This window comes from Scyliorhinus canicula, chromosome 2 (genome assembly GCF_902713615.1).
Source record: "Scyliorhinus canicula chromosome 2, sScyCan1.1, whole genome shotgun sequence".
Classification (NCBI taxonomy): domain Eukaryota; kingdom Metazoa; phylum Chordata; class Chondrichthyes; order Carcharhiniformes; family Scyliorhinidae; genus Scyliorhinus; species Scyliorhinus canicula.
In genome coordinates, this window is record NC_052147.1 from 207674300 (window position 1) to 207687643 (window position 13344).

Below are 13344 nucleotides of genomic sequence, written 5' to 3' on the forward strand. Positions count from 1 at the left end.
GAACATCGGGTCTCGATATATGCGGATGATTTGCTCCTGTACATTTCGGACCCTGTGGACGGGATGGGGGAGGTTCTGCGGATCCTGAGGGATTTTGGTAGTTTTTCAGGGTACAAACTGAACATGGGAAAGAGTGAGTTGTTTGTGATCCAGGCCAAGGGGCAGGAGGAGAGACTGAAAGAGCTGCCGCTCAGGATGGTAGAGAAAAGTTTTTGTTACCTGGGTATACAGGTGGCCAGGAAATGGTATGCCCTGCACAGGCTCAACCTGACCCGGTTGGTGGAACAAATGGAAGGGGATTTTAAAAGGTGGGACATGCTCCCGCTGTCACTGGCAGGGAGGGTGCAGACAGTGAAAATGACTGTCCTCCCCAGATTTTTGTTTGTCTTTCAGTGCCTCCCCATCTTCATCCCTAAGGCCTTTTTTAGGCGGGTGAATAGGATCATTATGGGCTTTGTGTGGGCGAATAAGACCCCGCGAGTAAGGAGATCGCTGGTGGGGGGGGGGGGGGGGGGGGGGCAGCTGGAGGCGGCATCATGTAAAGGTACTAGTTTGGGAGCTTTGATAACGGCTCCTTTGCCATTCTCGCCGACCCGTTACTCCACAAGTCCGGTGGTGGTGGCGACACTGCGGATCTGGGGTCAGTACAGGAGGTACAAGAAGGTGGAGGGAGCGTCGGTCTGGACCCCGATATGCAACAGCCACAGGTTTGTACCGGGTAGGATGGATGGTGGGTTCCAGAGCTGGCAGAGGGCAGGCATCAGAAGGATGGGAGATCTGTTCATAGACGGAAGCTTTCCCAGTTTGATGGCGCTAGAGGACAAATTTAAGCTGCTGCTAGGAAACGCCTTTAAATATCTGCAAGTACGAGCCTTCCTGAAAAAACAGGTAGTGGCCTTTCCAATGCTGCCGCCACTGAGGATACAGGACAGGGTGGTCTCCGGCACCTGGGTGGGGGAGGGGAGGGCGTTGGATATGTACCAGGAACTACAGGAGGCGGAGGAAACCCCGGTGGAGGAGCTCAAGGGCAAGTGGGAGAAGGAGCTAGGTGAGGAGTTTGAAGCGGGTCTGTGGGCAGAGGTCCTGGGCAGGGTTAATCCATCCTCATCATGTGCCAGGCTCAGTCTAATTCTATTTAATGTGGTCCACCAGGCACACATGACGGCAGCGAGAATGAGCAAGTTTTTTGGGGTGGTAGACAGCTGTATGAGGTGCAAGGGCAGCCCTGCAAACCATGCCCACATATTTTTGGCATGCCCGGAGCTTGGAGTGCAGACTCGATGGGCCGAATAGCCTCCTTCTGCACTGTAAATAGTATGTATGTATAACTACATAGTGTGAAACAAAAATAGGCAAATTTTGTCCCTTGGATTTAACCTTGCTGTGATCCTGTAGGAGTTGCCATGGTAATGACTGCGAGCATTGCTTCCATGATTTCCTCCACATTTATATGCGTCCAAAAATAATTACTTCAGCTGAACCCTTGAATATTGCCCCCAGCGGAGGGCAGCAAGTGGCGCAGTGGTTAGCACTGCTGCCTCACGGCGCCGAGGTCCTAGTTTCGATCCCGGCCCCGGGTCACTGCCCGTGTGGAGTTAGCACATTCTCCCCGTGTCTGCGTGGGTCTCACCCCCACAACCCAAAGATGTGCAGGGTAGGTGGATTGGCCACACTAAATTGCCCCTCAATTGGAAAAAAGAATTAGGTACTCTAAATTTATTTTTAAAAGTAATATTTTCCCCAGCAGACATTGAGTATAATCTGTTTTGGAATCAACAAGCCGGATTGGTGCAGTGCCGGTTTACAAAATGACAATCCATTATTGCAATATGATCTGAGGGAATATGCTTTCCCTAAATTCCACAATGCTACTGTTAAAACCAACTCAAACTCCATTTCATGCACCTAGATACAGTATTACAGAAAACCTAACGTTATAAAACAAATAGGACTTCACAGCACATCTTGATTTGCATGCATTTTTAACTGGTTAAAGATGCTTTATTATCCGTCATCAAACTCTCCCAAAATGCAGATTCGTTCCCTGGGATATTTTTTTTGAATATTCTTAGCTGCCTGCTCTCAGTGAACTGTGGCAGCTGATCAGCTCAACTGTCTGCTATTCCAAAATAGGGCTGGAGCCCTCGAGTACACTGGATTAAACAGACCCCATCTGCTGCCCAGCCCCCCACAACCATTCAGTGTATTCCATCCGGTAAGTGGAAGATCTGCAAACAATACTTTCTGGAAATGTTTACCTCTGTGTGGTGGTGAAAATAATCATTCGAAAGGTATACTTAGTTATTGCTTCCTATGTATGGGTACTGAGTTTTGAAGATCGACCCAAATGTCTTTGTGTACGTCCACTGCCTGCTTAGTGGCTATTTATAAACAACTAACTCCGTTTTCTGTCCGAACAATAGCTACAATTAAGCTTATGAACCGAAATCATTATTTTTGGAAAACATAAAATATTGACATAAAATATTATTCAGAACATTCAGGAAACTAATGATGTTGTTATCATATACCGATTAACCCGAAAAAGGCCAATGTAATGGGATATTAGGGAATATATTTAGCACAAACGCCAACAGTTATATTAGGAACACATATCTTCACAAGCTCTTGGCACTAAAGCTCGTCAGTAGATAAAAGGGTTATTTACAGGGGATTCCTGAAAAGATCGCATAATTAAAACCTTTCAATAATGCTTTTATCACAATCATCTTATTACCCATATATATAAGAATTGAAAAGCTACTTTAAGCATCTTCAAAAAAAAATTCGGTTCTCGGCCTTTGGCTCAGATGGGGGGTCAGATGAGTGCCGGGATGAGATGCGGTGCCTGTTCTTGTCAGCCTGAATCTTGTGTGTCTCTCTTGTGGAGACCATGAATTGGCTTCAATTTGGGTTTGAATTGTTTATTTTTTGGAGAGGGCAATGAGATGGAAATAGGGGTTTGCCCTGTCCAGTCTGCGCATTGGCTTTGTAGCTTTTAAGGATGAGATTTAATAAAATAAAATGCGTCTTCAACCCCCCCCCCCCCCCCCCACACACACACATTTGTTGTGGTAGTAAAACCAGTTTGTGGCCAGATGTAATATTTAGTTAATCATTCATACTGGCTATTGTTTTGAAATCTGTTTTGGGCAGCACGGTAGCACAAGTGGCTAGCACTGTGGCTTCACAGCACCAGGATCCCAGGTTCGATTCCCCGCTGGGTCACTGTCTGTGCGGAGTCTGCACGTTGAAATGCAAATGAGATGCTTCTCTTCGTGTCTGCATGGGTTTCCTCCGGGTGCCCCGGTTTCTTCCCACAGTCCAAAGACGTGCAAGTTAGGTGGATTGGCCATTCTAAATTGCCCATAGTGACCAAAAAGGTTAGGAGGGGTTATTGGGTTACGGAGATAGGATGGAAGTGAGGGCTTAAGTAGGTCGGTGTATACTCGATGGGCCGAATGGCCTCCTTCTGCACTGTATGTTCTATGAAAATTGACAACAGTACAATTCTAAGCTATAACTGACCAGCATTTTATTTAGTTGAGGATTGAGCTTTTGAAGCTGGTGAAAAAGTTCAGGAAGACTTCACTGGAGAACGGCACAATTTTTCATTTTGGACACATCAGGCTGAAGATTTTATTTAAGGTTCGGGGCAGGAGGTTTAGGGGGGATATGAGGACCTTCGGAATTCGCTGCCTGAAAGGGTGGCGGAGACACAAACGCTCGTAACATTTAAGAAGTATTTAGAACGGCACTTGCAATGCCGAGGCGTACAAGGTTATGGGCCAAGTGTTGGAAAATGGGATTACAATAGTTATTTTTTTTTAATTTACAATATTTAAAATTTTTTTTTAGAGTACTCAATTCATTTTTTCCAATTAAGGGGCAATTTATCGTGGCCAATCCACCTAGCCTGCACATCTTTGGATTGTGGGGGCGGAAACCACGCAAACACGGGGAGAATGTGCAAACTCCACACAGACAGTGACCCAGGGACGGGATCGAACCTGGGACCTCGGCGCCTTGAGGCAGCAGTGCTAACTACTGCGTCACCGTGCTGCCAGGTGGTTATTTTTGACCGGCGCAGACGCGATTGGCTGAATGGCCTTTTCTGTGTTGTAAACACCTGTGATTATGACACAAAAAAGTACATTTTCCAGAACTGACAAAGTTTTAAAGAGTCATATTGGACTCGAAACCTCAACTCTGTTTTTCTCTTCACAGATGCTGCCAGACCTTTTGATTTTTCCCCATCAGCGCTTTCTGTGTTTTCATTTCAGAATTGCTTTGTCTCTTGTTTAGATATAGAATTATCTCTCTGCGAGGACCTAGTCTGATTAAGTGGGATGGAAGTAACATTGTCTAAATATGATTGTTGATTTAACCTTATTCCAGTCCTACTTTACTTAATAAAGAAACCAATATATTTAAAAGCTCCACAAGGCTGACTGAGTTGGGGAGACTAGCGGCGCAATGGGTAGTGTCCTTGCCTCTGAGCTGGTTGAACTGGGTTCGAGTCCCACTTGCTGAACTTGCTGGCCAAAGTGGTGATAGGCTGACAACCGATCCTACGAAATTCTAGCCAGCGGAACGAATATGAGGGTGGGTAAGTCCTCTATGTGCATGTATGATGTGGAGATGCCGGCGTTGGACTGGGGTGAGCACAGTAAGAAGTCTTACAACACCAGGTTAAAGTCCAACAGGTTTGTTTCAAACACGAGCTTTCGGAGCACGGCTCCTTCTTCAGGTGATTCACCTGAAGAAGGAGCCGTGCTCCGAAAGCTCGTGTTTGAAACAAACCTGTTGGACTTTAACCTGGTGTTGTAAGACTTCTTACTATGTGCATGTAGGCACAGAAGAGATGATAGGTGGAACCCATAAGAAATCATAATGAAGATGCCTTTGAACATTTGCATCCCCTACATGAGCCAGCAATCTATTCCAAAGGCAATGGTCCTCTGTGAAAAGAAAATCCTCCTGACATTTGCTTTTTTTCCTTTTGTGCACGGCCCTTCTGGACCAAGCCAATTTAAGGAAGGTTACCTCCTTTATTCATAATATAATGTGGGGAAAATGTTACCTTATTTTAACTTAACAGTACAATTCTAGATGTTGTCTCGGTTCTGATGCAGGTTTGCGCAGAATGCTTCATTGTTGTGAGCAGAGCTGAATACTATAGAATCTTCCCAATTTATTAAAGAGGGAATAGAGTCATGGAGTTTTACGGCACAGCAAGAGGCCCTTTGACCCATCATGCCTGCTTTGGCCATCTAGCACCTGTCTATTCTAATCTCTTTTTCCAGCACTTGGCCCATCACTTTATATGCTATGGCATTTCAAGGGCTCATCTAAATATTTCTTAAATGATGTAAAGATTCCCGCCTTGACCACCCTCTCAGGCAGTGAGTTCCCAGATTCTCACCACCCTCTGGATGTAAGTGTTTTCCCTCAAATCTCTTCTAAATCTCTTGCTCCTTACCTTAAAGCTACGCTCCCTGTCTATTGACCCCTTTACCAAGGGGAAAAGTTTCTTTCTATCTACCCTATATCTACGTCCCTCATAATTTTGTGCAACACAACCAGATCCCCTTCAGCCTTCTCTGCTCTAAGGAGCACAATCCCAGCATAACCAGCCTCTCTTCATAACTGAAATGCTCCAGCCCCAGCAACATTTTGGTGAATCTCCTCTGCAACCTCCCGAGTGCAATCACACCATTCTTATAGTGATGACCAGAACTCACACAGTACTCTAGCTGTGGCCTAACAATTGTTGTATACAGCTCCATCATCACCTCTCTGCTCTTATATGCCACGCCTCGGCGAACAAAGGCAAGTATCACATATGCCTTCTAAACTGCCTCATTTACTTGTCCAGCTGCTTTAAGGGATCTCAGGACATGCACCCAAAGGTCCCTCTTCCTCTTTACTCCTTAGTGTCCTATCATTCATTGTGTATTCCCTTGCCTTATTCGTCCTCCCAAAATGCATTACCTCACACTTTTCAGGGTTAAATTCCATTTGCCACTGTGCTGCCCACTGGGCATAGCACAAGTGGCTAGCACTGTGGCTTCACAGCGCCAGGGTCCCAGATTCAATTCCCGGCTGGGTCACTGTCTGTGCGGAGTCTGCACGTTCTCTCCGTGTCTGCATGGGTTTCCTCCGGGTGCTCCGGTTTCCTCCCACAGTCCAAAGACGTGAAGATTAGGTGGATTGGTCATGATAAATTGCCCTTAGTGACCAAAAGAAAAAAGGTTAGGAGAGGTTATTGGGTTACGGGGATAGGGTAGAAGTGAGGGCTTAATGGGTCGGTGCAGACTCAATGGGCAGAATGGCCTCCTTCTGCACTGTACGTTCTACATTCTAAGACCATCCCGTTTATAACATCCTGTAATCGAAGGCTTTCCTCATCGCTACTTACTGCACCACCAATTTTCCTACCATCTTTGAATGTACAACAAGGGATCCAGCACTGGTTGCTGCAGTATGCCACTGGACACAAGCTCCTAGTCACAAAAATGACCATTGACCATCACCCTCTGCTTCCTGCCACTAAGACAATTTTGGATCCAATTTGCCAAATTGCCCTGGATCCCATGGGCTCTTACCTTCTTGATCAGTCTCCCATGCTGGACCTTGTCAAAAGCCTTACTGAGGTCCGTGTAGACTACATCAACTGCACCGCCCTCATCTACGCACTTAGTCACCTCCCTGAAAAATTCAGTCAAATATGTTAGACATGATCTCCCCCTGACAAAGCTATGCTGACTCTCCTTGATTAATCCTTGCCTTGCCTCTCCAATAGAGATTAAGTCTATCCCTCAGAGGGACCATGTGGCACAGTGGTTAGCACTACTGACTCATGCTGCTGAGGTCCCAGGTTCGATCCCAGCTCTGGGTCACTGTACATGTGGAGTTTGAACATTCGCCCCGTGTTTGCATGGATTTCACCCCCACAATATATAGATGTGGATTGGCCAAGCTAAAATTACCCCTTAATTGGAAAAAAAAATTGGGTACTCTAAATTTTTTTAAAATTCTATCCCTCGGAATGTTTTCCAAAATTTTCCCTACCACTGATATTAGACTCACTGGTCTGTAATGACCTATTTTTTGCCCTACTTCCACATTTTAAAAAAAATTTAGAGTAGCCAATTATTTATTTCCAATTAAGGTGCAATTTAGTGCGGCCAATCAACCTAACCTGCTCATTTTTTGGGTTGTGGGGGTTAATCCCACACAGACACTGGGAGAATGTACAAACTCCACACAGACAGTGACCTGGGGCTGAGATCGAACCCGGGCCCTCAACCACATAGGCAGCAGTGCTAACCATTGTGCCATCATGCTGCCCCATAATGGTACCACATAAGCTACCCTCCAGTCTTCTGACACCTAACCTGTGGCCAGAGAGAATTGGAAAGTTAGCATTAGAGCCCTGAAATCTCCTCTTTTGCCTCACAAAGCAGCCTGGAATACATTTCATCTGACCCTGGGGATTTATCTACTTTTAAACCCATTAAAACTGCTAACAACTCCTCCCTCTCAATGCTAATCTGTTCAATTATATCACAGTCACCCTCCCTGCTTTCTATACCTACAATGTCATTCTCCATAGTGAACACAGATGCAACATACTAATTTACAACCTCACCTAAATCTTTTAGCTCCACACTTTGGTCCCTAATGGACCCTTCTCATTCCTTGGTTACCCTCTTGCCCTCCATATACGTATAAAACATCCTGGGAAAATCCTTTACTTTTCCCACCAGTTTTTTAATAATAATAATAATAATTGCTTATTGTCACAAGTAGGCTTCAATGAAGTTACTGTGAAAAGCCCCTAGTCACCACATTCCAGTGCCTGTTCGGGGAGGCTGGGACGGGAATTGAACCCGCACTGCTAGTCTTGTTCTGCATTACAAGCCAGCTGTCTTAGCCCACTGTGCTAAACCAGCCCTCTCTTCACTCTCCTAATTTCTTTTTTTAAATACCCCCCTCCACCCCGCACTTTCCATGCTCTAGTAGGTCATCCACTGTTTTAAATACCACTTCCTTTCTTGTAAAACTTTCTATGTGCTGGCTCATAAAGCTCTCCTGGATGCCGTTAAGAATTTTGCCCTCTCTAAGCCTCTCACACTTTGCCTATCCCAATTAAAGGGTTGGACGGTGGCACAGTAGTTAGCACTGCTGCCTCACAGCACCAGAGACCTAGGTTCAATTCCGCCATTGGATGACTGTTTGTGTGGAGTTTGTACATGCTAACCGTGTCTGCGTGGATTTCCTCCGGGTACTCCAGTTTCCTCCCAGAGTACAAAGATGTGCGGGTTAGTTGGATTGGGCCTGTTAAATTGCCCATAGTATGCAAAAGTTAGGTGGGGTTATGGGGTTACAGGGATAGGGTGTGGGAGTGGCCCTAGTTCGGGTGGTCTTTCAGAGGGTCTGTGTAGACCCGTTTGGGCTGAATGGCCTCCTTCTGCACTGTAGGGATTCTATGATTGTATGAATATTGGTGAAGTTGAAATCCCCTTCTGTTATTACCTTATTGTTTCTACACCTCTTTGAAATTTGCCGCCATATCTGCTGTTCTATCTCTCTGTGACTGACTGGGGTCTATAGTACACTCCCTGCAACGTGATTGCCCCTTTTTTGTTTTTAAGTTCTATCCATATGGCCTCAGTTGAGGTTCCTGCTAAGATATCATCCGTCCTCACTGCTGTAATTGCAGTAACTGATCAACACCCTTTTATGCCACCCCGACTCTCCACGCCTGAAGATTCTATACCCCAGAACATTGAGCTGCCAGTCCTGCCCTTCTCTCAACCATGTCTCTGTGATAGCAGTAACACCATACTCCCACGTGTTAATCAATGCCCTCAGTTCATCGGCCTTACCCATAAGACTCCTTGCATTAAAATAAATGCCATCCTGCCTTGCCATATTCTCCTGTGCCTTAACATTCTCGCTTTGTTCTGCCTTCCAGATTGACTTGGTTTTTCGTCTATATTTGGCTATGCATCACCCCACAATGTACCTCCACACTGTAACCCACCCCCCCCTGCCAAATGGTTTATCCCCCCCTCTCCCCAATCCTCCCACCCTCCAACAGCACCAGAAAACTTTCCCACAATAATGTCATTAGTAAAACTGGAGGAATTCTGACTGTGCAGTTCTGGACAATCATAATAACCTTCCTTGTTAAGTATGATTTTAGCAACTTAGTATTTTTCCATTGATAATCCCACTTCCTCACCACCCATCACCACAATGAATTTTAGCTCCCTAATGCCATACTTTGTGAAATGCTGCCTTGATTCTGAAGGCATCTGTAATTCGACTTGTGCCCATGCCTGTCCAACATCTGGGGACCAAACTGAGTATCAGTTGAGCTTGCTATTGATGAGTATGTGTCATATGGTGGTTGTACTGATGACTTCTTTGCATCATCTTGGAAATGAAATATGAGCTGACTAAATATATTCACTTCAGGCTGTCAAAGATAATTATGAGAATAACAGTATTTTTGTTTTTTACAGATATGGCTGTGAAAGAATGTGAACAATATACTTATGAATTTAAGGATACAAATCATTCTGTTGAATTTCTTGAAGCTTTTAAAGAATTCTATTGGAATGAATTATTCACTGACATTACTTTGGAATGTTCCTCAGGACAACTATTTCACTGTCACAAAGTTGCTTTGGCAGCTTGCAGCACTTATTTCAAAGCAATGTTCACAGCAGATATGCGAGAAAAAGCCACAAGGATTATTAAAATTCCTAATATTGATGACAACATCTTGGATGCTCTTATAAGATACGTATACACATCAGAGGTGTTCATAACAGAAAAAAATGTCCAAAGCCTGTTGGAGACTGCAGATCTCCTACAATTTATATCGGTTAAAAAGGCATGTGAAAACTTTTTGATCAGGCATCTAAATATTGACAACTGTCTAGGAATGCATTCTTTTGGAGAATTCCATGTTTGTAAAGACTTAGAGAAAGAGTCTCGAAGAATGATCCTCTCTAGGTTTGAAGATGTTTCAAGGCAAGATGAATTTTCAGACATCAGCAAGGACAAACTCCTCTTTATTCTGTCCAGGGACAACCTTAATGTGTGGAAACAGGGAATACTTCTGGAAGCCATTACTAGGTGGATTGCATACGATGTGAAAAATAGAATTAACTGTTTGGAGGAATTATTAAAATACGTTCAAGTTGATTTGGATGAATTGTACCTCAGAACAGCACTTGAGTTGAATGGGCGGCGCCTTCTCTCAAGTGATGTTAAGATGCATTCTTTGAAATACCATGTTCTAAAACCAAATGAAAGTGATAACATGAAGTCACAGCTCTGCAAAAAGTCAACGTATGCTATGTATATAGTTGGTGGCTATTACTGGCATCCACTTTCAGAGGTCCACATTTGGAATCCATTGACCGATTTATGGACACAGGGTTCACGAATGCCTGATCACAAAAGAGAAAGTTACAGTGTTGCTGTTTTGGGACCAAACATTTATGTAACAGGTGGTTACAGTTCAGATAGCCTGGAGGCCCTGGACACAGTGTGGATTTATAATTCTGAAATGGATAACTGGACAGAAGGGAGCTCAATGTTGAATGCTCGTTACTATCACTGCTCAGTGGTGATGCATGGATGCATCTATGTGATGGGCGGTTACAGAGGCGGAGCTCCAGCACGAGATGCTGAGTTTTATGATCCTTTGAAAAAGGCCTGGATTTCGATTGTAAGCATGCTAAAGGGTATGTAACAAATTTCACTATCAGTGGATATAAACCCTAAATTGTTTCTGACTGAAATTTTGGAATAATCTGACATGATAGCCATCATCTTAACCAATCCCAGGGCAGCACGGTGGCCTAGTGGTTAGCACAACCGCCTCACGGCGCTGAGGTCCCAGGTTCGATCCCGGCTCTGGGTCACTGTCCGTGTGGAGTTTGCACGTTCTCCCCGTGTCTGTGTGGGTTTCGCCCCCACAACCCAAAAATGTACAGAGTAGGTGGATTGGCCACGCTAAATTGCCCCTTAATTGGAAAAAATAATTGGCTAATCTAAATTTAAAAAAAAAAAATCTTAACCAATCCCACCCAGTGGGATTGGCAGTTTATCGGATGGGAGCCTATTTTATAAACTAACCTGATGGTATACTCTACTGAAGTCAATGGAAGATAAAATCTGGCTCCTTCCATCTTCAAGCATCATGTTAGTATTTGAATAATGTGACTAAGTAATAATGGGAAGGATTTTTCAAGCCAAATGGAGGCAGAATCCTTTACATGTGTTAAAGTCACTGATATTCAGGTTGGATCATTTCCCTACTTTTGGCTTTCACCAGCGTGGGTTCCAAGTCCAACAAGGAGGAAGTTCCTTCACTCTGGCAGGAAAGCAATCAATTAAAAAGGCAATTGAGAGCATTTTTAAAAAATATATTTAGAGTACCCAATTATTTTGTTTTATCAATTAAGGGGCAATTTAGCATGGCCAATTCATCTACCCTGCACATCTTTCGGTTGTGGAGGTGAGACCCACGCAGACACGGAGAGAATGTGAAAACTCCACACACAGTGACCTGAGGCTGGGTTCGAACCCAGGTCCTCAGTGCCATAGGCAGAGGTGCTAACCACTGCGCTACCGTGCCGCCCAATTAAGCACATTTTTAACCATGAATTCTTTCTTACCTGTAAGTGCACAGCTTACATGTTTTGTCTGCACCTCGCCTGGATGAGTGCATAGCTGGTAGAGGTTCTTGAGAAAAACTGACAAGCTGGGAAAGCTTTGATCAGGTTCACTGAGAGCTCCAGCCAAGGCCAGGTAAGAGAATGCTATTGAAAGAACCTCTGTTCTGAGAGAGTGTTACCGTTACTTAATAGATGACTTCCAACTTCTCGGAAGGTACATCATCTGTCTAGCACTTCACTCGCTTTTAACTGCACGTCCCTGATGCTAGCCTTCAACACACTGCCGGAGCGATTAGTACAGCTCTATCTTCCCCCTCCTGAAAGACAGGAGCAGTGCTACATCACTGTGAACAGCTCCAGTAGCAGCAGGAGCAACATCAGCTTTCTACTCTTCAATTGCATGCTCCTCCACATGGCAGAAGGGATGAATAACAATATTCAGCTGGAAAATGATAGCGTCTAAACACAGATAATCTGTTTACTCATCATGTTTGAGATCTGGGAAAGGTCCTCAGCAAAGACCTTCCATTAAGAAATCAGGGGCGCGATTCTCCGCTCTCATGCCGGTTTGGAGAATAGCGGGCCGCGCCGATTTTCACGGCGACGCCGGTCCGACGCCCTCCCGCTATTCTCCGAACCCCGCACAAACAACACGTCGGCATTCCCGGCAAAGGCCTCGACAGAACCCCCGACATGACCAGAAGCCCGACTTTTTGGCCCCCCGCTATTCCGGATGGGCCGAAGTCCCGACGACATCACGCAATGTTTTCACGCCGGCCAACACACCTGCTTTTCAAGTTCGTCAACCAGTCGTGCTGGCTGACGAGAGCTTCGAGGAGGTGAGCGCACCGCTCAGCGCACCGCTCAGCGCACTGCTGGAGTCTAGCCACAATGGGGAAGGCATCCCCGAGAACGGGAGGGGGTCCAGAGCGGGGTGGGGGGTGGGGGGGGGGGGGTGGGAGACGGAGGGGGGTAGTGTGGGAGACTGAGGGGGGGAGTGTGGGAGACTGAGGGGGGAGTGGGAGACTGAGGGGGGAAGTGGGAGACGGAGGGGGGAGTGTGGGAGACTGAGGGGGGAGTGTGGGAGACGGAGGGGGGAGTGTGGGAGACTGAGGGGGGGAGTGTGGGAGACGGAGGGGGGAGTGTGGGAGACTGTGGGGGAGACGGAGGGGGGGAGTGGGGGATACGGAGGGGGGAGTGTGGGAGACTGAGGGGGGAGGTGGGAGACTGAAGGGGGAGTGTGGGAGACTGTGGGGGAGACGGAGGGGGGGAGTGGGGGATACGGAGGGGGGAGTGTGGGAGACTGAGGGGGGAGTGTGGGGAGACTGAGGGGGGAGTGTGGGAGACTGAGGGGGGAGTGTGGGAGACTGAGGGGGGAGTGTGGGAGACTGAGGGGGGAGTGTGGGAGACGGAGGGGGGAGTGTGGGAGTCGGAGGGGGGAGTGGGAGAGACTGAGGGGGGGAGTGGGAGACGGAGGGGGGAGTGTGGGAGACTGAGGGGGGAGTCGGAGACTGAGGGGGGAAGTGGGAGATGGAGGGGGAGAGTGTGGGAGACTGAGGGGGGAGTGGGAGACGGAGGGGGGGAGTGTGGGAGACGGAGGGGGAAGTGGGAGACTGAGGGGGGAGTGGGAGACTGAGGG

General features: G+C 46.4%; 1 protein-coding gene across 4 annotated transcripts in view; it reads left to right on the top strand.

Moving 5' to 3' along the window:
• Window positions 1-1784: 1784 nt before the first annotated feature.
• klhl23 (kelch-like family member 23) overlaps window positions 1785-13344 on the top strand; it is a 16980-nt gene continuing 5420 nt past the window's right edge. For 3 of the 4 annotated variants that reach the window (XM_038789464.1, XM_038789460.1, XM_038789463.1), the window contains exons 1-2: window positions 1785-2215; window positions 9537-10769. In XM_038789464.1, the coding sequence (XP_038645392.1) occupies window positions 9539-10769 (1231 nt within the window). In that variant the 5' untranslated portion in view covers window positions 1785-2215; window positions 9537-9538. Of the gene's footprint in view, window positions 2292-9536; window positions 10770-13344 lie in introns of all 4 variants that reach the window. The other variant, XM_038789462.1, reaches the window with a different exon arrangement.